Below are 21,210 nucleotides of genomic sequence, written 5' to 3'. Positions count from 1 at the left end.
GTGGCTCTTAATATCTGCTTTTTCTTTGAGAAGGGGATCAAAAATGCTTATGCATTGTCTCAAACGTCCTCAAACTCATCTTCATCTTCATCCGACTCCTCTTCTTTAACACCTGGCTCAGCCTTCACAACATGATCTTGTTTGATAGCAGGCTCGGCAGTGACACCAGGTTCAGTCTTGATTTTCTTAGCACTTGGCTCATCATCAGCTGGAGTAGTCGGTGTTCCAGCAGAAGACGGGGCAGCACTTGATGCGGTATCAAGATCACGTTTAATACCAGCAACGGCAGAAGAGGGCGTAGGAACACTGGTTGGACCAGCCGCTGTTGCGGGGGTGGCTGGACCACTCTGGCCGGAAAGACCGACATCTTCGAATTCATCGAAATCATCAGAGTCTTCTTCGCCGCTACTGGCATCCTCCTCGGCTTGCAGGGCCTTCTCCCGTGCCATCTCAGCGTAGTAAGCGGCCACCTTGTCGTCCAGTGCATCAAGGCTGGGCTTCTGGTCTTCGTCTCCCATTTCCGCTTTCACAGGTACACCGGCTTCATTCTTGACATTGGCATCACCGATTGTTTCACGGTTAACAGTAGACTCTGTATGCCAAACAGGAAGTTGGTTCTGTTTCTCGACGGCTGCTTTGCGGGCAGCTTCCTCCGCCTGCTCGGCGGCGCTCTTCTCTTCGGTGGACGTGAGTGAGATCTCCAGGGCAGCAGCGTCTGTTTTGACGTTGGCACGTGTGACATCCTGTTGTCTGGGGGCCACAGCGATTGCGGGACGAACAGGGTGTGTGTTCTGGTTTCGGGCAATCTCGACTTTATGGTCCCAGGCCGTATCGAAGTCGTTGGGTGGGATCTCGACGGAATCGATCTGCTTCAGCAATTTGAGCATATTATCCAGCTGAGCCATCAGCTTGCTGTTCTTCTCGTGGCCTGTGCGGTCGATACCCTCTACACCCTTAACATCTTCTGTTCGCTCGAGGATGGCCCCGCAGTTCTGGCACTCGAAGCCTTCCTCCGAGACTAAACTCAACACGTCCAGCTCAGTCCACTCTTGACCACAGCGAAGACAGATATATTCCTTCCGCTCTTCGCTTGGTGTATATTGCGCTTTGATTGTAGAGGTCAATTTCGAGACTTTGTACTTGATTGCGTCGATGACTGGGTGGAGCGGGATATAGTAGTATTCACGGTTCACGGGACGGGTTGACCCATCGCGAATCTCGGCGCGCGTGCTTCTGTAATGCCATAGAAATGACGCATGGTCAGCTCATGTTGGGAGTAAAACCTCAGTTCAGTGGAGTCAGCTTACACTCCGATTAGGCGATCCTCGCGCAACCGAGCGCATAGCTTGCGGAGATCTTTCTGTTGCATCCCCATCACGAATGCAAGATCTTCCGCATGCAGACTGTAAAAGATCAGTCAAACCATTCTATCCACATATTCAATTCCCCAGGAAAAGAGTATCATACACCGAGTGGAGAAAAAGCGCATCAACTACCAAAATGTGTCGGGTCTCATAGAAGGCGCGGACGACGCTCCGGATGAGCGTGTTCGCAAGGTCCATGTTCGCGGCTGCTTTTTGGTGCGAGCGCACTCTTAGAGAGCTGTTTTCTGGCGATTGAAGGGGAGTGGAGAGTCGAGTCGGAAGACGAAGCTTCTGGTCGCGGGATTAAGGACGGACAAAGTGGGTCATCGCTCAAAGAGTCAACTTGACAGGGAAAGAAGTCTATGTGGCGGGTGAAAGAATGAATATCGCGCAGGGCAGCGCCTAGCGTGGTGAATGCGACGAAAGAAATCGCGGGAGCAGTGAAGGAGCCTCAAAAGTCACATGAAAGAGCTGTTTCTGCCTGAGAAATCTGCTATCCGAAAGGGGACTAGTGCCATTTATAGATCGCGATCAACATTCAACTTTCAAGCTTCTGACATTTATCGAAAACATTCTGCTGTCAATGGACAGAAATGACCGAAGAACAGGATTAATTCCTATCTAGTCCGAGGGAATTATTTGTGATGTGCCTTGTCCGTCCGGACTTTCGGCCTTAAGAGTTACTTCCAAGCCCGGGCTTTGCGTCGATCTCCGGTCGTCCACCACTTGCAAGGCTGGCCGAGACAGTAAATATCAGCTCCCAAACAAATATCAGCTCCCAAACATATTGTGGTTCATGTTTAGGTAACAAGACGGTGAGACTTTGGTGCGAATATTGTGCCGACTGACAAATACGCATCCAACTGGGTTGATCAACAACCTTGGAAATGAAATACAAGACCCATAGATCGTACCTCAGGACCCTTGAATAAATAAATGAAGCTTGACTTCCTGCTGTGCACTCAAACTGTCCACTTCATCAACTTCCTCCCAATTATATCCAGCTATCATGCCGAACGTGCTAATTATCGGTGGATCGGGCTATCTTGGCCTTACACTTGGAAAATCTTAAACTTAAGACTGGATGTATGCCGCCGCTTCGAAAGCTGTCCGATTCACAGGCGTAAAAGGTTCCCCCACAAACTCTCCGTCTGGCCCGACCACTTGAACAATGTTTTTCATAGCGTTCAACTCAAAGTTGATTCTGGTATCCAATGCACCACCACCAATATGCGTAGTCAGTGTGACATTTTGCATACCCGCTAGTTGTGGGGACACCTGTGGCTCGTGGTAATGCACATCCAATGCAGCAGCAGAAAGGTGTCCACTTTCCAGCGCCTGAATCAAAGCATCCTCATTAACAATCTGCCCTCTCGCAGTATTGACAAGCCGACTCCCAGGCTTCATCAAAGCCAAAGTTCTCGCATCCATCAGGTCTTGTGTATGCCTATTCAGCGGCGTGTGCAGCGTCACGCAATCTGCCACCCTCAGAAGCTCGTCCAAAGATTCATGATACGTCGCCTTCAGCTCTTTCTCCTCCTCTAGGTCAGCACGTATAATATCAAAATAGTGAATCTCCATCCCCAACGCCATGCGGGCCTTGAAAGCAAGTTTCTTGCTAATGTTCCCGAAACCCACAACCCCCAGTACATGGCCACGGGGGTTATGCGAAATGGTCGCAATCAGCTTATGTGTCTCCGTGAACCTCTCCGGATCGGCTGTTCGTGCGGCTATCTGCGAGCGAGTGAAATTGCGAAATACACTCAAAATCATATACAGCGCTGTATCGGAGACAGCTTCATCTGATGCGCCGGCGCCGTTAGCGTACCAGATCTTATGCTGGCCCAGCAAATCGACATCCGCCCAGTTGAAGCCTGCCCCTGCAGAGGCAAATATGCGCATACTAGGTGGCAGCAAGGGTATAAGCTCGGCGTCCCATTGTCCCATGAAACCTCCGCTTTGGAAGTGAGGGCGGAATATGGCCGAGAAGTCGCCATATCTGGTAAACATTAGCACGCAGTGAAGTAAAGCCACGGATGTATGTCAGGTCACTTTTTAGATTTCAATGCTTGAATGAAAGTATCACGGTCGGTTTCTGTGGCTTGGATAACATTGAAGCGCGACGCAAATTCGTTGTTAAAGAAATCATGATTGTATGTTATGGGGTCACCAATGTGAAGAACGGCAGGCTTGGTAGTCATTTTGGAACTGTTGTTTTTAGAAATGGCAGAATACCGAGTTTTATAATAAATCTTCCAACGCGGTCGGATTTCCACGCTTTATCCGTGTCGGAGATTCTCCAAGCTTGTCCGGAGAGAAGACCGACAATCGCGAACCGCTTATGAATGGGCCAGAATTGACTAATGAAGTGGAGAAATAGAGTTGTTTGGACCAAGAATGAGTGATATAAGTATTAAATGCAAATGAGGATCAGAGTAGGTTTATCTTCAATAGATTCCTCCAAACTTGACGACGGCATAAGCCGGGTCATCTTCGCCAGATTCAATACGTCGATCTGACGCTTCACGGGCCGAAGCAACTTAGGAAATAGTCTTCGGCACTAATTGGATACAATTATATGAGTCTTCTGGTAACCATATAGTTTCCCTCCTGATTTGATGGAATTTGCCTGTAGTTACTGCTGGTATCAAACACCATGCTCATGGATAAGGACGTATTTCATCACGAAAGCCAATAACACATAAGGGCCTCCCACCGCGAAAAATGGTGGTACCGCCCATAGTATACTAGTAAATCGCACTGCTTGACTACAAACAAGTGCCTAAGGCGTAAGAGGTCTTGCCACACATGTTGACAATGGCGATTATTGCTGTTCTTTTGACAAGTGGACGGGAAAAATTAGCCGCCATCTAGTTCAAGGATTGTTCTAAATCTCGGGCAGGAAAGCGACCCCATGGCTTAGCACCGGCAAATGAAACAAGGTAGAGGACAATGACAAAAGATATCCATGGATTGCATACACTCCGCCACACGATGTCAATACGTTTGATGTTATGTACACAATTATGTCATTACCTAAGCAGACCCACTACCTGAGTTATGCACTTTAAAAACACTCTTTTTCTCATTATGTTTTCCATCTGGTCTACGAAGGATTTGGCTATTCAATTCCTTTTCATTTTCTTTTTCCATCTGTCCTGATATCATTGCCTTTTTGACAAAAAAAAATTATCGGAAAAGTAGATAAAGACAGATAAATCTTTTAATTAATGTATTGTTTAATGAGATCCAGACCCCGTAGAATAGAATTTGCCCACGTCAACAGCGGCTTATCTTTATTTCCTCGTGACCTCGTTTTTCTTTTTCCTGTCTTTCGGGACGCTAGAGGCGCTTATTAAGAGCCTAGCTCTAGATCGTTCATCGAATATCTTCCATGCTAGATTCAAGGTCGACGCAAGCGGCTTGGCAATATCGTATCCCTCGAGCCGGGAGCATTCGAAATGTGTTCGAAATCAGGTGCTCCAGAATGAAGCTCTCCTTGAACCGGCCAAGATACAGAAGCTCAATTGTGATCTACCACCTCGTTCTACTACCTCCTTTCGAATTCATTCTTTCGCATTTCCCACCAGATTCATACCTATCCAGCCCCTATAGTGTTGGGAGGGTGGGAAGGTGGGTCCCGCGTATTGTCACTTTGGGGATACTGCGGGATTACCGCTTACTACAGTCTCCCCCAGATCTCCGGCCAACACTTTCCTCTCATTTTGCACCGGATTCGGTCCCCACATTTCCTCCACAATACACAAACGTACCGCAAGGGTCACTAAAGGAGAGGCAAGTGGAGCCCGCGCACGCTAATATGACCTCCAGGATGTATGAACTCGTGATCCCTTATTTCTTTTTTCTCCTACTCCGTACCGCTACATACCTGTACATTCAAAAATATGCTGTTGGTAACTGACCCGCATCTAGATCGCTACTGGGCAAAGGAGGCGAGGCCCGTTCAGAACTCCACCAAAGGGACTAGTATTTTAAGACCTTGTGATGCAATGCTGTGGAAAAATTTCTGTTCATCAGCTGCCAATCTAAAAAAGGGGCGGTGACTCTTGAGAATTCATTCATAAACTGCGAGCAGCTCGCCCTGGCTTTCATTCGATTATCTTCAATTCAACTCAATTCAATTCAATCACTATTCAATGGCACCCCTCAAGCTCAACAACAAAAACTTGTCTCAGATTGCGGCCGCAGGTGATGTGAAAGTTCCAAGCTACCCACGCGGCAGTGCCGTCAAGGAAGGAATTGTTCATGTCGGTGTCGGGGGCTTCCACCGTGCTCACCTTGCCGTCTATGTCGATCAATTGATGCAGAATGGCCTGAATGACTACGCAATTTGCGGAGTTGGCCTACAACCCTTCGATGCCGCCATGCGCGACGTGCTAGAATCGCAGGATTATCTCTACACAGTTATCGAACGCTCGGCAAAAGGAAACGCTGCTCATGTCGTGGGAAGTATTAACTCTTACCTCTTTGCGCCCGATAATTCTGAGGCTGTTATTGCCAAGATGGCCCACCCTGATACTCATATTGTGTCGCTCACAATTACCGAGAGCGGCTATTATTATAACGAAAATACCCATGAGCTACAAAGTGATCACCCGGATATTGTCTACGATCTCGACCCGGCCAATCCTCCACGTACTACTTTCGGTTACCTCTACGCCGCCCTGGCGCGGCGCCACAAGCAAGGGCTTAAGCCATTCACCGTTATGTCATGCGATAATATGCAAAAGAATGGATCTATCACACGCCATATGGTTGAGTCATTTGCGCGTCTTCGCGGGGACCCCGTGGTCGCTAAATGGATTGCGGAGCAAGGCGCATTCCCCAACGCTATGGTCGACCGTATTACCCCACAGACCAACGATTCCGATAAGTCAGATCTCGCCGAAAGATTCGGAGTTGAAGATGCATGGCCAGTTATCACTGAACCGTTCACTCAATGGGTTATTGAGGACCACTTCTCTGATGGTCGCCCACCCTTCGAGCAGGTGAAGGTCGGAATCCAGATTGTCAAGGGCATCCATGAGGTTGAGCAATTCGAAAAGCACAAGCTCCGTCTGCTTAATGGTGGCCATTCGGCAATTGGTTATGCAGGTCAGCTGGCCGGTTTTAAATACGTCCACGAAGTCATGGAGGACCCGGTATACCGTCGCTTTGTGTGGCAGACAATGCAGGAAGTCAAACCCCTCTTGCCTACGATCCCTGGTGTCGACATTGATGCATACTGCTCTACCCTTATTGAGCGATTCTCTAATCCTGCAATCATGGACCAGCTTCCCCGCCTTTGTTTAAACGCCTCTGGCAAGATCCCACAGTTCATTATGCCTTCCATTGCTGAAGCTATATGGGTCGCTGGACCTTTCCGTCACCTTTGCTTTGTCGTTGCCGCTTGGTTCCGCTACATCAACGGTGTGGATGATAGTGGCGAAAAGTTTGAAGTTGTTGATCCGATGCGTGAGGAACTGCAAGCCCGTGCAGGAAGCAGCAATCCAATCGATGTTCTCAAGATCGATAACCTTTTTGGAGATGACTTGCGCACCGACAAGAGATTCCTCGAGGAGGTTTCAACTGCGATGGACCTGATTGCCCAAGACGGCATCATGAACACGCTCCCAAAATACATTGATTGAAGTACAATTGGCTATCGCCACGGGTTGGAACCGTGTGCATGGTGAAAAAGTTACGTATATGTTTGGTAGCGTTCAGTAATTTCTCTGTATGCTTCTGTTACGAGACGAAACAAGACATAGAGATAGATGATAAGAGATACTATCTAATAATGGATTTAATATTACACTGGGACTTTCAACTGCATGACGTGTCTTGTTGAAAGAAGACTGATCATATATTGGCCATGGTCACGCGGTTCGTTCCAGCCGGAGTGGAGATACTACCTTCCGGTGATGCTAGTCTGAAGTAGGCATGCCATGCGGAACAGACATACACAGAATGGGGTGGCGTTGGTACTTATGCTCATTGGGCCAAATCACCGATGCCGATTCGGTGTAGATTGCATCTACCGGAAGATTCCTTGCTGGTGAAGGGCTAGGTGCATGGCTCCAGTCATGATTCCAAGCAATCATTAATATAGAATACGCATGAAGCATCCACCTTGCAAGAAATTCAGAATCGTAACTAAAATTTCAAGGTTTCGATTGGGTAAATAAGTGCGCGGATCCACTTGAGGTGGAAATAGTGGGGATCGAGGGCCAGCTCGTCAATTCCAAGAGAGTTCTGGTAGTCCATTTCTCTTCCGCGGTGTAATGCCCAGTGAGTCAATGCCAAGCTAGCATTGAAAGGTCTTGTGGATAGAAGCCTGTAAGATGCAGCCAAATCGCTTGCCATCTTCCTGCTCAGAGGGGAGGACTGCAGTGGGGTATGCATGAAGCACTTCAGATGCCTTGCTGTAGGTTGTCTGTCATGGTTCCATAGCGCAAAAGGATTGGTTAACATTGAGTACATAGACGTTTGATATATAGCCTGATGGCGAAAAGTCTCACATACGTGCAAGAAGCATTCTTGGAATAGCATCAGAGATACAAAGACAAAAACGCGAAAGAAAGATGAAAAATCCCGATTTGGTGCATAAGCACGTACCAGTGGACAGAGATATCCAATCTCTGACAGTAGCTATATATAAAATACCCTGAAATATGATCGTAGAATATATTAGTAAACTTTTAAGATTATTATACATCAACCAAGAACAACAGTTTTCAGAACAGGGTTAGCCATCATCCAAGCTATCTTATTGACCCTTCCCAATCCTAGTCTGGTTGAGATTCCTGTTAGATTATCACGCTTCACAAGCATGATTGAGTAAAAAGGGAATTCGCCAACGTCGTATTTTTCTTGGTCAAGGCCATAGTATTGAGCTTCGGAGAGCAGAATGAATTCGTGTTGCCCTCTATAAATCCATTCTGGTCCATTGCTATCAAGAAGAACGCTACCAATCCATTGCAACTCTGAGTCTGTGATAGAGAGTCGCAGCGGTCGCTGCTCGGAGCAATCTGGAGGCGAAGTCGGATTGAGTCTCTCTAAATCACTGTTTTGAAGGACGTAGTCGCCAAGTTGAAATGTGTCAACACAACTTGTGAGAAACACGAGATGAGGGATTTTGCTGCTTGATAGAGAAGAAAGCTGCCGGGGCTCCAGATCAGATACCAGAATTGGTCGATCAAATATTTGATGATCGCTTTGATGACCCGCGTAATAGGGTGTTGCCTCCCACTCTAGAGGGACACCACCTTTAAGCGGTATCCCCCACCCATGATCACTCACGCGCTTTAATTCTCCATGAAACTCGTCGTACACTTGCCATCGCAGTAATGGCTGAATGCCCTCTTCGCCGAATTCATTTTTTTCGGCAAACTTTACATTCCCCGCATCATCCCTGTTTACCGCCATTGGCTTGTTGTAGGTGACTTGGCCTTCCCAGCCTGCCCAGGACCACGAAGGGAACCCATCGCGCCTCTTTAGTTGCCTTGTTGCTCTCCACAGCAGAGCAACGTCTAGTAGTGATTTAGGCAGACCAGAGATGAATTCGGATTTGAAACTCAATTGGAATATGTGGAGCAGACCTTCCATAGCTCTGATAGCATCTGACTTGTATGTGGTCTGGCGTGATGTGTAGCTTTCAACGGCTTTCGCGTACTCGGCAAAGGTTCCGGAACGAACAACGCGTGTTCTGCCGTGCCTATCGATCTTCAAGCTTCCATCAACCCAGTGTCTATCAATATCAACCCCAAAGTACTGAGGCTTTAATGACAACCAGTCCAGAGGGTCGGTGTTGTATCCACAATCTCCGGTGTGCATATCCTCTCTGCAAATCATTTGCCGACAGTGCCAAACAACCTCATCTCCGGAAAAAACGAGAAGTCTTTTGGACATAAGCTTTTCTTGGAAGGTCCATGCCCTTGAATTCCAAATTGTCTTCGTCAGATCTTGAGTACAAGGAAAGGGTGCAATGATATGCGTCCCATCTTTTATTTCAGCCGATTCTTGTGTAATTTCACGTGGCATACTAGAATTCTCGGAAGGATACCATTTCCTCGGGACTCCTCGGAGCCCACCATTGGCATCTACACCTTGAGCTGCAACAATAGTGAGCACGGCACTTCCGTAGACTCGATCCATGGTTGCAATCTGCTCCCGTGCCTCTGATGTATTCTCTTGCAATATACACTATGAGGCATTTAGAACCTAGAATCAAAGATATCATACTCGGGCTTAAAAACACTTACCAGAGTGTCAACCCACAAATAACTTTCACCAATAGACCTTACAAGTTCCATTGCGTCCACAATAGTTCGTGGGAGAGAATCCAAGAATTTTCCGAGACCCTGAAACTGCATCATCTCCTCTTTGTTGTCATACTTCAGTCTGACGGCGTTGACTTGGCCCCATACATATGATAGAGCCAGAAACCGATGGTTCCCCGGATTATGAACCTCAACAAGGCAAAGATTGTGGACATCAATGAGTCGCAAAAATCGAGGCCGCTGCATAATGATTCCCCAGTCGTGCTTTTTACACCGGTCTCCATGATACGTTTCACAGTGACCCAGCCATTGTCTCAAAGTGGAAGTGTCAATCCAATTTTTGTCAAGGATTTTCCCATATGATAGACCTATCACAGTATTGAAGCTCTGATCGTTTGCTAGATCAGTGACGCGAAGATTGAACCGACTAAGTAGCTGTGGATCTCCCCCTGGGCGGTTGCCAAAGCCGACAAGGCTGGCAAATACCAAACCTGGAAACTCAGGGTGCTTTCTCGTTAATATAGAAATTTGAAGAACGCAGCTTAGGGGGTACTTTGTCGCCGCCTCTCTGCCCTCTTTCAGTCCATCTCCATAAGTGCTTCTATGTAGATCTCGTCTCTTGGTGTTTTTGATGGGTTGCATGGATCCAGCGGCAGCGATTTTGACAGCCTGGGACAATAACTGTAACATCTCTGGTCTGCGCACCATATCCCAAAGGACGTCCCGCGCGGGACCAAGCATATTTGTGGCACCATCGTGACGATACTCGCTCCTTCCAAATGGCCAGTTCTTATCCGTAAACTTCCAGCCCTGTTGCACCCACTGTCTCATTGACATTCCCTGGATTTTATCCTGGAGATATGGTGCAACTTCGGGGTGTTTTAAAGGGTCGAATTCAGGGCGAACAAGCATAGAGAGTAATAGTCGACACATTCGACACCAATCTGCATGAAAAATGATTCGAGACAGTGGCGTTGCCCAGTGCACCTCATTTCCATCCGTCTCTTCCAGAGAATTCCCATCACACGTCTCCACAGGAAGTGACCGGCATTTAGAGCACAGGTCTTCCCGCCCGAGTGATTTACGAAACAAATCATCGCAGTCATCCTTGGTTTCAATGAAGGCTGTGGGAGGTTCGATTTTGCTGATCATATTTCTAAAGGTATTCCTTACACTCTCGTTGGCCTGGCGCAATGCCGGGGGCATCCAAGGCATTTCGAAGGAAGTGAAAACATTTCTGGGGGGCTGGAAAAGGTTCTGGAATCGATCAACTCTGATTCTGGTAACATCTAGCCTACCGAATACTCCTCCAGCATCTCCCTCCCGAGGCGAATCTCCCGGAATCGTTTCTATCGCTGAAACAAGAGGCCTTGCTGGCAAAGGTGGCCGCTCCTCTGTAGACGAACCAGGCAATATAGTCTCAGACTCTTGATCAACAGATCTAGTTCGTAGGTATGTGTCTGCCTGCGTATTCTGAGGTTCGTAGATTGGAGATGCCCTAAGATTCTTGGGCTTTACTGGTACTTTTGGCCGATTTGAGGAAGTCATTGGGTTGGACCTTTCGCTCATTTATTCAATTTCAGAAGTTCTTAATGCAGTCGAAGTGCACGAGGGCTATTCGGGAGGACGTGGCCCTGATTTTCAATGTGAATTTAGAATATCAACGTACCGTGGGGGCCAAGAGCCCCTCAAGGTCTCAGGGGTTCATCCCCACTCTTCCCCGCCCCATCAGCCCCATCAGCAATTAGTTACTCAGTTCTTGTGATTGGTCAACAACCTTCATATTCTGGGCTCAGGGCATTCCAGTGAAAGGGCTGGTGCAGTGTAGTGTAAGAGGATTTTCCCGGACGAACAAAAAAGATCGGGTGAACACCGACACAGGCGAATCGAATATGATCACCTAAAACCATGCTTTGATTTGATAATAGTGATCAATAATGATCCTAATTCAAGCGAGAAGAGCATAAGAGCAATTTAGGAATAAATCTGTTACGCGGTGCTGTCTGGTCATAGTAAGTATCGCTCGTGGGATCTGTATAAGTACGCCGATGCTCGTGCTCAAGTCTCAATCGCGATCGCACCGTTGCCAGATGACTCTATGGACTGTAATCACTCGGGTCTATATAGCCTCTTGTTGGGCGCCGCCAGGTAGTGCGCTAACTCAAGCTATACTTCGGATCTAAGTGAAGTGTCAAGAACAAATACCCCTCCTTGTGAAATTCATCTCTTTTTCGAAACGAGTAGTGAAGTGGAATGACTAGGTTTTAAGTAGCAATATATGATTCGACGCGAAGAACAAGATACACCTGGGCATTTACCGTAATAAAGTCCAACCTTTTTCATACGACTCTATATATATATCACTAATAGCGGGAGCGAATTGTTGATAGAAGATTACTTTAGTTTCGGACGCTTTCTATTCCTTATACTCGCGGATAAATCCACGTAACTCGACACGTATAATACACTCCTCGAGCTGGTCCCAAAAACTTTTTCTTTAGTGGCATATTCTAAGCGGTAAAAAAATACATAGCAGACCGATCAAAGGGCCGTAAGCTATTCCAGGTTTGTATGGCAAGTTCAGTCTACCAGGCGCGGGGCTGATCACGCCCTGTGTGAGAATTCATACCCCGTCGCCCGAGCGTCGCCCAGGTGAGTATAGGGTGAACGCTGCCTTGGGGTCGTGCGACGAAATGCAACCCAAGATAGACTAGGTGATCGGCGGGGCGAGGCGAGGCTGAGTTCAATACGAGTTGGAGCTGAAATTGCGATTGCTCTCGTATCCTGATTTCCGCCCCACCCCCCCCCCCCCCACACATATTGTTTGTCTATTGCGGTACTTTCAGATATGTTGATATAGCTCTTTTACAGACCCGCCGCGGAAGAACGTCCCAGGAAGCAAGGAGAGCCAATGTTAGAGGACGGCGCGGGAAATGGCCGTCTCAACACAAGACGCAAATGTATTGTACTTGAATGGAAATCATATATTATTCCTATTATTTAAATTTATATAAAATATAGATTATATAAGTAAAGATCGACACAGTCACTAGGAGGCCGGTGCTGGCTCCCATACCCAGGTCACTATACCCACCAGATTTCCCCTGCGACACGGGTCCGCTAATATTGGCCGTGCGTCGCCTTGATGCTCAGTTGGCTGAGCTCGGTGCCGTATTCCCTTCATTGTTTCGGAGTATTGAATGGGACAATATTGAGATGAAGCTTGTGCAGGGGTATGTGGAAGGGTCGTTGGGATCGCGGACTCGGAATTTTCCGGCTGATCCATTGTAGGATGCGGGTGACCTGAGGTGCATTATGAAGTGGGTTCTGGATGACTTTCATAATTATCTGGATCTATATTGATCCGTAATGGCGCGACGGTTATGTGCTGTGGTGGGCTTATGTGTGGCGCTCGGAGGTTGAAGGGCGGTGCCCGGATTAGAGTAGGGATTTCCTAGCTCCGGGTATTGCTACAATTCATGGGGCACAGCCTTTGCTTAATCTTGAGATGCGTATCAAGACTGGACTAATTCTGGGCTTTCATTATAAGAAGTAAAATATGACCACGAGAGCTAAATCTAGAGAAAAGGAAGTTTCGACATGAAATTCTAACATGACAAATTGTTGAATGGGTATTAGGTATACATCAAGTAATAAACGGACAAACTAGACAAGACAAATAATTGCATCGAAGGAGGGAAATAAGTTAATTCGCCCTGCATGGCCTGATATGTTTCGAAGCTGCCTTTTCTGGCATTTGCGCTTCGCGAACTGGCTGCGGAGTTTGCACTCCCTGAGACAGTGCCGTTTGGTTCCGGATCATACTAATTTAGGCAAGAGGGCGTCTTGAAGGAACATCCCCGATAGGCATAGGCCCGATCGGCTGTGTTTGACCGTCATGCGGCTTATGAGCGACTTTTTTGCCACAGTTGGTGCAGTAGTGACTTGTGTCTTGATACATGCCCGTTAAACTTGGAACACAGACGAGACAGATGCAAATCAGACAGCAGACGAGGGAGGCTAGCCTGCGGATACCATCAGCAAAACTTCTATCATGTAGTGACAAAGTATTCTCGGATTCGGGTCATACATGGTAGCACTAGATCCTTCGTGACCCACTCGGGTCATTGCTCTTCGCTCACAGAAGGGGCAGTCGATCCATACGGGCTGTTCCCTGAGGAGGTGTAGTGGTGTTACTTTAGCAACTTGAGGCACGGGTTCGATCCGCACTGGCTTTTCCACTGAGGCAGAGCTGTAGGCCGGTGCAGTTTCCGGAATCACATTGTCTGGTGTACTAGGAGATATTAGTGGATATTCAGAAGTAGTGGTCGTAAAGGCAGAATATTACTGAGTAAGGTTGGGCTTCTCTGCTGAGCGCGAGACATCAGGGCTGGCAATATGGCTCTCTATAACCGACTCAATGGGGACCCCACTGGTAGTAGTGACACCTGTTTCGGTTGGCGTAGGCTGGGTAGATGCGGGCTGGGTATTTTGAGGCTCCATGGCTGCGAATTCGTGATTAGAATAAGGAAGAGAACTTCCGGGCAGGGGATAGCCAGGGGCTCTTATAACTAGATTAATGATCTACGAGGCTGAAAGGGCTCAAATGTTGAGTCATGAAACGAGATACCCCCGAAATTAGACATGAGGTGCATTGCCCTCCACCTGGTACATAACTGTGGTCGAACGAGGCAGACTGTACCAATCAAGATGCTGACAAGGTCAATGTGTTAGGTAATCGAAGCAACAAAATGGAGACCAAGTCCCTGGTGCCTGAGATACATGACCTCTCATTGGTGTTTTACTCACGGACTGCACCTGAATACGGGACTAAGTGGTTGGCAACATACACTGCCTTCTCAAGTTCTAAAGTTAGTTTCAATGGTTTTTTGGCCCCCAGTGGGGCTTTGTTGGATCGCACGTTACATCAACAGTGAGGCAGAACTTGAACATGCGAACATAGCGCACTTCAAGTCCCTCCTGACTCGTGACATGCTTAGTAACTGATCAACATTCCATTTGAAGGATCTTGCATGCAGGGCCTGAGGGACAGACTAGGAGAAGTTCGGTAAGAGGGCTGCCGCTCTCCCTCCACCTACTTTACTCTGTTAGTTTAGTAGAATGAGGCTAAATGGGCTAAGACTTGGCATTTTACCCCTCGAATGAGCCGTGTATACGGGTCAACAGGGGAAGTGAAGCTCAGACTGTCAATTCTGGTTTCTTCCACCAGATCATTGTGACTCATCATGACGGCTAGTGCCTTAGTATTATTGAGTCCCACTGTCTCCCATGACGCTTGTCGACTCCCTCGAGCCAGATGTTTCAACTTTAATTTAATTTGCGCCACTGGGATTCTTTAAAGTTTGTTGCAGTCTATTTATACGCGAAGTTTGTGTTGCTGATCGCGGTCTTCCCCATTCCCAGGGTTCTACGCATTTGGCCCCCACCATATCTGCACGTGTTAATCACGCCGGTTGAGTCGCCTGGCGCAATTATTTCGATGGATTTGGATATTTAAGGGGACCAAAAGAGCCCTGTGAGGGATACTAAAGCTTTGCAATACTGATGCACTCGATCCTCGGCATTCACTAAAGACTGTTTGGATCGCATTCACCTTCCCATTCAATGAGTGACCGAAAAGTCAACTTGGCAGCAAGTCAACAAACTGTATGGATATGATTCGAGATCAAAGAGTTCATCCCTGGGCAAACTAGAATCCACTCTCTACGATGCGCCTTTTAAAAACTACCACCCTCCAATTAGAGGAGTTTCCCCCGGACAGGATTCCACCTTACGCCATCCTCTCTCACACCTGGGGCGCAGACGAAGTTTTATTTGAAGATATTCGCAGCAACGCTGCTGATAAAAAGGCAACATGGACCAAAGTGAAGGAAACATGCAGGCTCAGCCTCGAGCGCGGATTGGAGTACGTCTGGATCGACAATTGCTGCATAGATAAGAGCAGCAGTGCCGAAATTTCTGAAACTATCAACTCCATGTTCATGCACTACGAAGAAGCAGCTGTTTGTTTGGCCTACCTATCCGACGTCCCATTTGGACATGCTCTAGAGGAACCGGGCTCAACCCTGGACCAAAGCCGATGGTTTACTCGGGGCTTTACCTTGCAAGAGCTGATCGCCCCGTCGGAAATCATATTTCTCTCCCAGGATTGGCATGAGATAGGTACGAAACACTCTTTGCGGAAGGCCCTTTTCCGAATCACTCGTATCGATGACGACATTCTTATGAATCAAAAGTCACTGGAATGTGTCAGTGTTGCCAGGCGGATGTCCTGGGCGGCTCATCGACGAACCACGCGTCCCGAGGACATCGCATACTGTCTGATGGGTATTTTCTCCGTCAATATGCCCATGCTCTACGGGGAAGGTAGCACGAAAGCCTTTTTGCGCCTCCAAGAGGAGATTATGAAGCACTCAGACGATCAGTCGATCTTTGCCTGGGTCAAAACTGATGCGTCGCCTTCATCTCTTCATGGCTTGATGGCTACCTCACCTGCGAATTTTGCAGGATGCTCAGACATTATACCGTATCATGACTGGGTACCGCGAGAGCCTTACTCCATGACAAACCGAGGTCTTCAAATCGCGCTGCCTCTCACTCCGACCAAGGGCGGTCTCTATGTCGCACTATTGGACTGCCCAAGTCCGCCGCATTACACGGGGTTTCTAGGCATATTCTTGAAGCGACTCTCGGAGGTGGACGAGCAGTATGCTCGTGTCAAGATTGGAACTCTAGCCCAAGTGCAAGATCCAGGCCCTACGAGCACCATCTACGTTCGCCAGACGATCAAGTCTGATATCGCTGGCCTATATCCTAGACACTGTATCCAGCTCAGAAGTCTTCCACCCATCGGTGGTCCATATGAGCTCACAAATATTGCCGCCATGCAAGGCAAGAAAGAGCTGGCACCAGCCCCCATTCTCTCCACTCGCGACAATCACACGATCGCGGTCTCTAGATTTCCAAAGACCTTTCTCCTCGACAAGACTGCCAATTCACTGTGTGCTGGAGTTGTTTTTAAATGTTTCGAAGACATCATGGTGTATGTGCTCTTGGGGTCTGACGCGAATTTCGGCGTCGGATTCAACGTGGTTGAAGGGGATTCAGTAATGGACAACCTATGTTACCCACAGTATCAGCCCCTTGCTGCCGGGGCATGGGTTACATTAGAGCACAGCATGGTTCATGTCACGGCCGAGCCTCGTGTTCACAATTCTACAAAATACTTTATGGTTGATATTGAGATTCGAAAGATCGGTGGGTCTACTAATCCACTCCACGTTCTTTCGGATATCTTATCACATCCTCCCGTGGAGCGACCTGTGCGCATCGTAGAGGAAAGCGATAAGCCCCAGCCTGCCATGTCCAAATACAACTGGCGACGAATGATCCACAGTACCAAATCAGATAAACAACTTGCTTGATTCTCTAACCGGGAAAATGGTTATCAAGAATTGTTGTTGAACCATCTCTCTCGTGAAGGCTAACCGTTCCTGAGCCACATCAACTTGAGTCTCCAAGTTCACTGGTCCAGATTCAAATTGATGGGTGATAATATCATTGGCAATAATATCCTTCTGTAGCTCAGGAGTGCCAAAGTACGTAGGTTGAAACCCGAAAAGAACCTGAGCGGGACTGAATCCATGCGATTGTAACTTTCGTGAGTTGATGGCCTGCATGGCCATCGGCATGTATTGATCCCATTCCACGATGATGTTTGTCTGGGATGCTGCCAATGTTCTCAAGATGTGAATCAGTTGTTGCACGAGTCGTTCCGCCAGTCCGACAACCCATGCGATGTTATGAAAAATGTCTACGGTGATCGTGCTGTCGAAGCGCATGCTTCTAAGCGAGATCACCCCTCAACTGTGTGTTATTTCAGATGCGAAACCGGGCAGTAGGCACGAGGACGAGTCTGGACACTCGGAAAGATGAAGATGTGGTGGATAGGCATGTACTGATGTACCATTCGGAGTCTTTTCTTGTCCGCTTTTCGAACAAATTTCGTCCTGGCAGACCAGGGTGAAACGCATCTGTGATCACTCCAGCTTTTTCCATTCGTGGCCTTTGCTTCCGTTGTTGGGATTCCCCAGGCGAATCGAGACATGTAGTCCACACCGATCAAAATATACCGGTGTCCCCGGGAGGACGGCGGGTTGAACGGGCCAATGTAATCAATTCCGAACATCGCCATCGGATCCAAAACTGCAATCGAATGTGCTGGTTCCTTCGGGAGTTTCGGTCCCACAAGCTGGCACGGCACACAACTGCGGCAGTAATGCTCAATATCCACATATCGCGTGGGCCAGTAGTACTTTCCGATGGCTCTACTCTTGATATGATTGAGGTGGAATTTCCCAACACGAAGTCCGGTCGTTAAATCATCAAGGAAAACCGAACGGCCCTGATTCAACAAGTTCATATCAAGACAATCGAGTCTATGCAAATCCAACATGCTCAGTACGACCGCCAAATCTGCACAGAGATGGCGTCTCTTTCTCGGGGATATAGATCGAACTGGTGCGGGAATCTGCGTCGGATTGAGCTGCTCGCGCTCTTCCTCAGTGTCATCGGAGAAGAAATCTCCTTCAAGTAAATACATCTGTGTTTGATGACATAAGATCGGAGACTTTCAAGGCTGATTTGCAACGAATGAGGCTCTAAGATTAATTCCTCACCGCGAATCAACCGTAACCTTCCATACAAGCACAGATCGGGATGAGTTACTGTTACATTTGTCAGCTTGTCTTGCGAATAATATCCATTTCAACTAGCGTTCAAATTAGTACGAGCAGGGATATAGCGCTACCTAAGCCTAGATCATCGGGAGGAGTTTAGTAATCTGTAAGTGTCAAGTCTCTGTCTTATAGATAAGCATATTTAAAAGTTTTGAGAAGTGAAAATGTTGTATGTAGGTGATGTAAGCAGAAGAGCACAAGCAAGCTGCTCTCTGAAGGCTGCCGGTGACTGCGTTTCGATTCCCCAGGTTGAAAATCCAAAGGTGGGACTGCGGACACGTCATCAGGAAGAGAGAGGAGGCATCCTTCCGAAAGAGGTTCAGATTCCAGGGAACATTCCTAGGTATGTTCCCTGGAATCTAAACCTTTTCGGTATCAATCATCGTCAGAACGAGTTTTAGCATTAGTCCCCCTAAGAAGCCAGCGGCTCGCAAATGCGAACAAGGCTATTCGAGGGCCGACACCTCGTTCGTTATCGCAACTAGGTTTAACCATGCGGATATAATCTGGCTTAAGTACAGCGAGCGGACTGGGGCACATTGATTTCTTATTTATCTTGAGGTCTATATGAGACTGCATATTTATCTATACCAAGATACTGCCAGGCTTAAAATATTAATGAGCAGCATGGCGGGGGCTAATATGCAGAACAAGAGACATAAAACTACACAAGATTCTTCAGCAGGTCGACTCCGGGCAGTTGCTCCTGAAGTAGTGCGACTGTCTCGTTCCACAGCTTAGTCTGGGCTTGCTTGCCCTGCGCTGATAAGACAAATGGAGATGGGCTGATGTAATAGGTTAGTAAATCAATACATAGGATAGAAAATGGGGCCGCTCACTTTTTGATAGCTTGCTCGCTTAAAAAGCCCCCTGAGCCTTTGAATGCTGAACAGCTGCATCCACCAGATTATGGCCTCCCTGTGCCGAGGTCCAGGCAAAAATCTTGTTGAAGCTTTTGACCCCCGGCGTGGTATCAGAGCGATGTAGCGTGCTCGCACACAGACCAGGATTCACTCCGTTGACGATCAAATCCGGTCCAACCCTCGAGCTTAGCTCCCGCAACCACAGAACGTTCAGGAGCTTGCTTGTGTTGTACCGGTCCATTCCTTGCCCAAACGAAGATGGCTCGTCCAGACGGGCGAGGGTGTTGGGTGCATCCTTTTGCTCGAATTCGGTCCAGAAATGAACCTCGGACGTGACGACGGTTAGTCGGGTTGGCTGGCCAGGATTTGCTTTGAAAGTCCTCTGTAGAGGATCAAGGAGAAGGAGAGATAGCAAGGCTGTTCCGATATGATTGACCTGTTATTTTTTGATCATTAGCTGTTCACCCTTCTTGTCAGATTTCAACGACACAACAGACCTGGACATTCATTTCGTGGCCTGTCGGCTTCGACTTGATGAACTCCAAGAGCTTCACTCCAGCGCAGAGGATGACAATATCTAAGCGGTCTACTTCTCCAGCTGCCCGCTCTGCAAATGCCTGCATACTGGTAAATGACTCCTGATCGAGCTCCCAAACCAGCACATCGCAGTTCGGCGATTGAGTGAGAATCTCCGCTTTAGCTGCCTCTCCCTTCGATAGATTACGGACACCAAGAATGATTCGTGATATATTGTGAGCTACAATCTCCTTGGCCGCTTCGAGTCCAAGACCGGCATTTCCGCCCGTGATAAGAACTGTTTTCCCCGGAAGAGTGATATCGGCCGGCAGCGGTTTGGGAGCGAATGTGAGCTGCCGATAGAGGAATCCTACCATACCTCCCATTTTGCCTATGATTTGGATTTTAAGGCTGGTGAAGCAACAGGGAATGATACAGATTTGGAGAGTTTCGAATTTTGAGAGGGCAGATAGGTGGTACTGGAAACCGAGAACAAAAACGATGGAGTTACAGGGCTTATGTCCTAAACCCGAGATCTCTCGGTCGCGGCTCGCCTGGTCGTCCGCGTAAGAATAGACCCCTACTGTTCCTATATCCACTGAGTCTCGGGTGACAATATAGATATCTGGATAGGACCTATCATCTAGACCTGCGGCAGACCAAGAGAGACTTACGCACTACTGATTTAGTGCTTATAGATGCTCCGTACTTCCCACCTATTTGTGTTCCATCCATTTCGCACATAGAAGCATCGCTTTAGTCCATTACCTGCTTTCTCAGTCTGTGTGATGAATCGGACTTTGCTCTCTCTCCTCGTTCCCGATCTTTTTGATATAGAAGGATGCAACAAACCGAACTAGCACGGCCTGATCAAGGGCAACCCCCATCGGTTTAGATTAAACCGAATTCGGCGAAACCAGTGCCAAATCCCTTGACTGCTATTTTGAATGAATATTGTAGATGAGGCAAACCCCAACAATTTCTATGATCGAACTAACCCACATTGCTGCTTTTTCACAATCGCAGAGATCTGAGGTCCGCAATTTTGAGATGAGCCGCCAACCTTAGGAACTCCTGAAAACTTCACGGCCGCGAACTAACGTGCATTTCATAATACCCAGCACGCCCCAGCCTTTGCCCAAATCTTTTACACTCGTTATGCATTGTCTTGCAGGATCAGCTTTCTTTGAATAATACAAACGCAGAACGGATATTCGTCTTGTGCTGTGACTATCACTTGTACTAAAATACTGCCAAAAAAAAGGTGCCAGGGATAGAGGAACTGTAACATATATAGTGGGGTTTGAGAGAGGATTCGAGAAAGAATCTCTGTTTGTAAGTATTGAAACTGATTTTGATCCTTTCAGTAACCCCTTGTCAGGTGAGAATTGCCTGCAGTGTCATATCAATCCTTTAATTATGGACA

The 21,210-nt window shown here is 47.7% G+C and overlaps 10 protein-coding genes across 10 annotated transcripts; 3 read left to right on the top strand and 7 right to left on the bottom strand.

The window, feature by feature from the left end:
* Positions 1-59: 59 nt before the first annotated feature.
* On the bottom strand, positions 60-1,562 carry N7503_004787 (putative transcription factor TFIIE complex alpha subunit; the record flags this gene model as incomplete). Its single annotated transcript, XM_057064334.1, has 3 exons — positions 60-1,233; positions 1,308-1,403; positions 1,468-1,562. The coding sequence occupies 3 exons, from the start codon at positions 1,560-1,562 to the stop codon at positions 60-62; spliced, it is 1,365 nt and encodes a 454-aa protein (XP_056922077.1).
* Positions 1,563-2,438: 876 nt separating this feature from the next.
* N7503_004786 (D-mandelate dehydrogenase-like dehydrogenase) lies at positions 2,439-3,565 on the bottom strand (the record flags this gene model as incomplete). The annotated part of the gene is made up of 2 exons (XM_057064333.1): positions 2,439-3,363; positions 3,417-3,565. The coding sequence occupies 2 exons, from the start codon at positions 3,563-3,565 to the stop codon at positions 2,439-2,441; spliced, it is 1,074 nt and encodes a 357-aa protein (XP_056922076.1).
* Positions 3,566-5,521: 1,956 nt separating this feature from the next.
* N7503_004785 (mannitol dehydrogenase family protein) lies at positions 5,522-7,015 on the top strand (the record flags this gene model as incomplete). The annotated part of the gene is made up of 1 exon (XM_057064332.1): positions 5,522-7,015. The coding sequence occupies one exon, from the start codon at positions 5,522-5,524 to the stop codon at positions 7,013-7,015; it is 1,494 nt and encodes a 497-aa protein (XP_056922075.1).
* Positions 7,016-8,081: 1,066 nt separating this feature from the next.
* On the bottom strand, positions 8,082-11,194 carry N7503_004784 (HET domain-containing protein; the record flags this gene model as incomplete). The annotated part of the gene is made up of 2 exons (XM_057064331.1): positions 8,082-9,569; positions 9,629-11,194. 2 exons carry the CDS (start codon positions 11,192-11,194, stop codon positions 8,082-8,084), a joined length of 3,054 nt encoding a protein of 1,017 aa, XP_056922074.1.
* A 2,281-nt stretch (positions 11,195-13,475) lies between these two features.
* N7503_004783 (LITAF-like zinc ribbon domain-containing protein) lies at positions 13,476-14,149 on the bottom strand (the record flags this gene model as incomplete). The annotated part of the gene is made up of 3 exons (XM_057064330.1): positions 13,476-13,671; positions 13,737-13,940; positions 13,995-14,149. The coding sequence occupies 3 exons, from the start codon at positions 14,147-14,149 to the stop codon at positions 13,476-13,478; spliced, it is 555 nt and encodes a 184-aa protein (XP_056922073.1).
* A 1,226-nt stretch (positions 14,150-15,375) lies between these two features.
* On the top strand, positions 15,376-17,091 carry N7503_004782 (uncharacterized protein; the record flags this gene model as incomplete). Its single annotated transcript, XM_057064329.1, has 1 exon — positions 15,376-17,091. One exon carries the CDS (start codon positions 15,376-15,378, stop codon positions 17,089-17,091), a length of 1,716 nt encoding a protein of 571 aa, XP_056922072.1.
* On the bottom strand, positions 17,071-17,508 carry N7503_004781 (uncharacterized protein; the record flags this gene model as incomplete). Its single annotated transcript, XM_057064328.1, has 1 exon — positions 17,071-17,508. The coding sequence occupies one exon, from the start codon at positions 17,506-17,508 to the stop codon at positions 17,071-17,073; it is 438 nt and encodes a 145-aa protein (XP_056922071.1).
* A 32-nt stretch (positions 17,509-17,540) lies between these two features.
* N7503_004780 (integrase zinc binding domain-containing protein) lies at positions 17,541-18,269 on the bottom strand (the record flags this gene model as incomplete). Its single annotated transcript, XM_057064327.1, has 1 exon — positions 17,541-18,269. The coding sequence occupies one exon, from the start codon at positions 18,267-18,269 to the stop codon at positions 17,541-17,543; it is 729 nt and encodes a 242-aa protein (XP_056922070.1).
* A 300-nt stretch (positions 18,270-18,569) lies between these two features.
* N7503_004779 (uncharacterized protein) lies at positions 18,570-18,948 on the top strand (the record flags this gene model as incomplete). The annotated part of the gene is made up of 3 exons (XM_057064326.1): positions 18,570-18,574; positions 18,596-18,748; positions 18,807-18,948. The coding sequence occupies 3 exons, from the start codon at positions 18,570-18,572 to the stop codon at positions 18,946-18,948; spliced, it is 300 nt and encodes a 99-aa protein (XP_056922069.1).
* Positions 18,949-19,263: 315 nt separating this feature from the next.
* Positions 19,264-20,170, bottom strand: N7503_004778 (dehydrogenase; the record flags this gene model as incomplete). The annotated part of the gene is made up of 2 exons (XM_057064325.1): positions 19,264-19,704; positions 19,766-20,170. 2 exons carry the CDS (start codon positions 20,168-20,170, stop codon positions 19,264-19,266), a joined length of 846 nt encoding a protein of 281 aa, XP_056922068.1.
* Between the last annotated feature and the right edge of the window lie 1,040 nt (positions 20,171-21,210).

Source organism: Penicillium pulvis (assembly GCF_028828015.1).
Source record: "Penicillium pulvis strain IBT 33274 chromosome Unknown contig_23_segment0_segment0, whole genome shotgun sequence".
Classification (NCBI taxonomy): Eukaryota; Fungi; Ascomycota; class Eurotiomycetes; order Eurotiales; family Aspergillaceae; genus Penicillium; species Penicillium pulvis.
The sequence above is the reverse complement of the archived record's forward strand: the minus strand, read 5'-3'. Positions and strand labels throughout refer to the sequence as shown.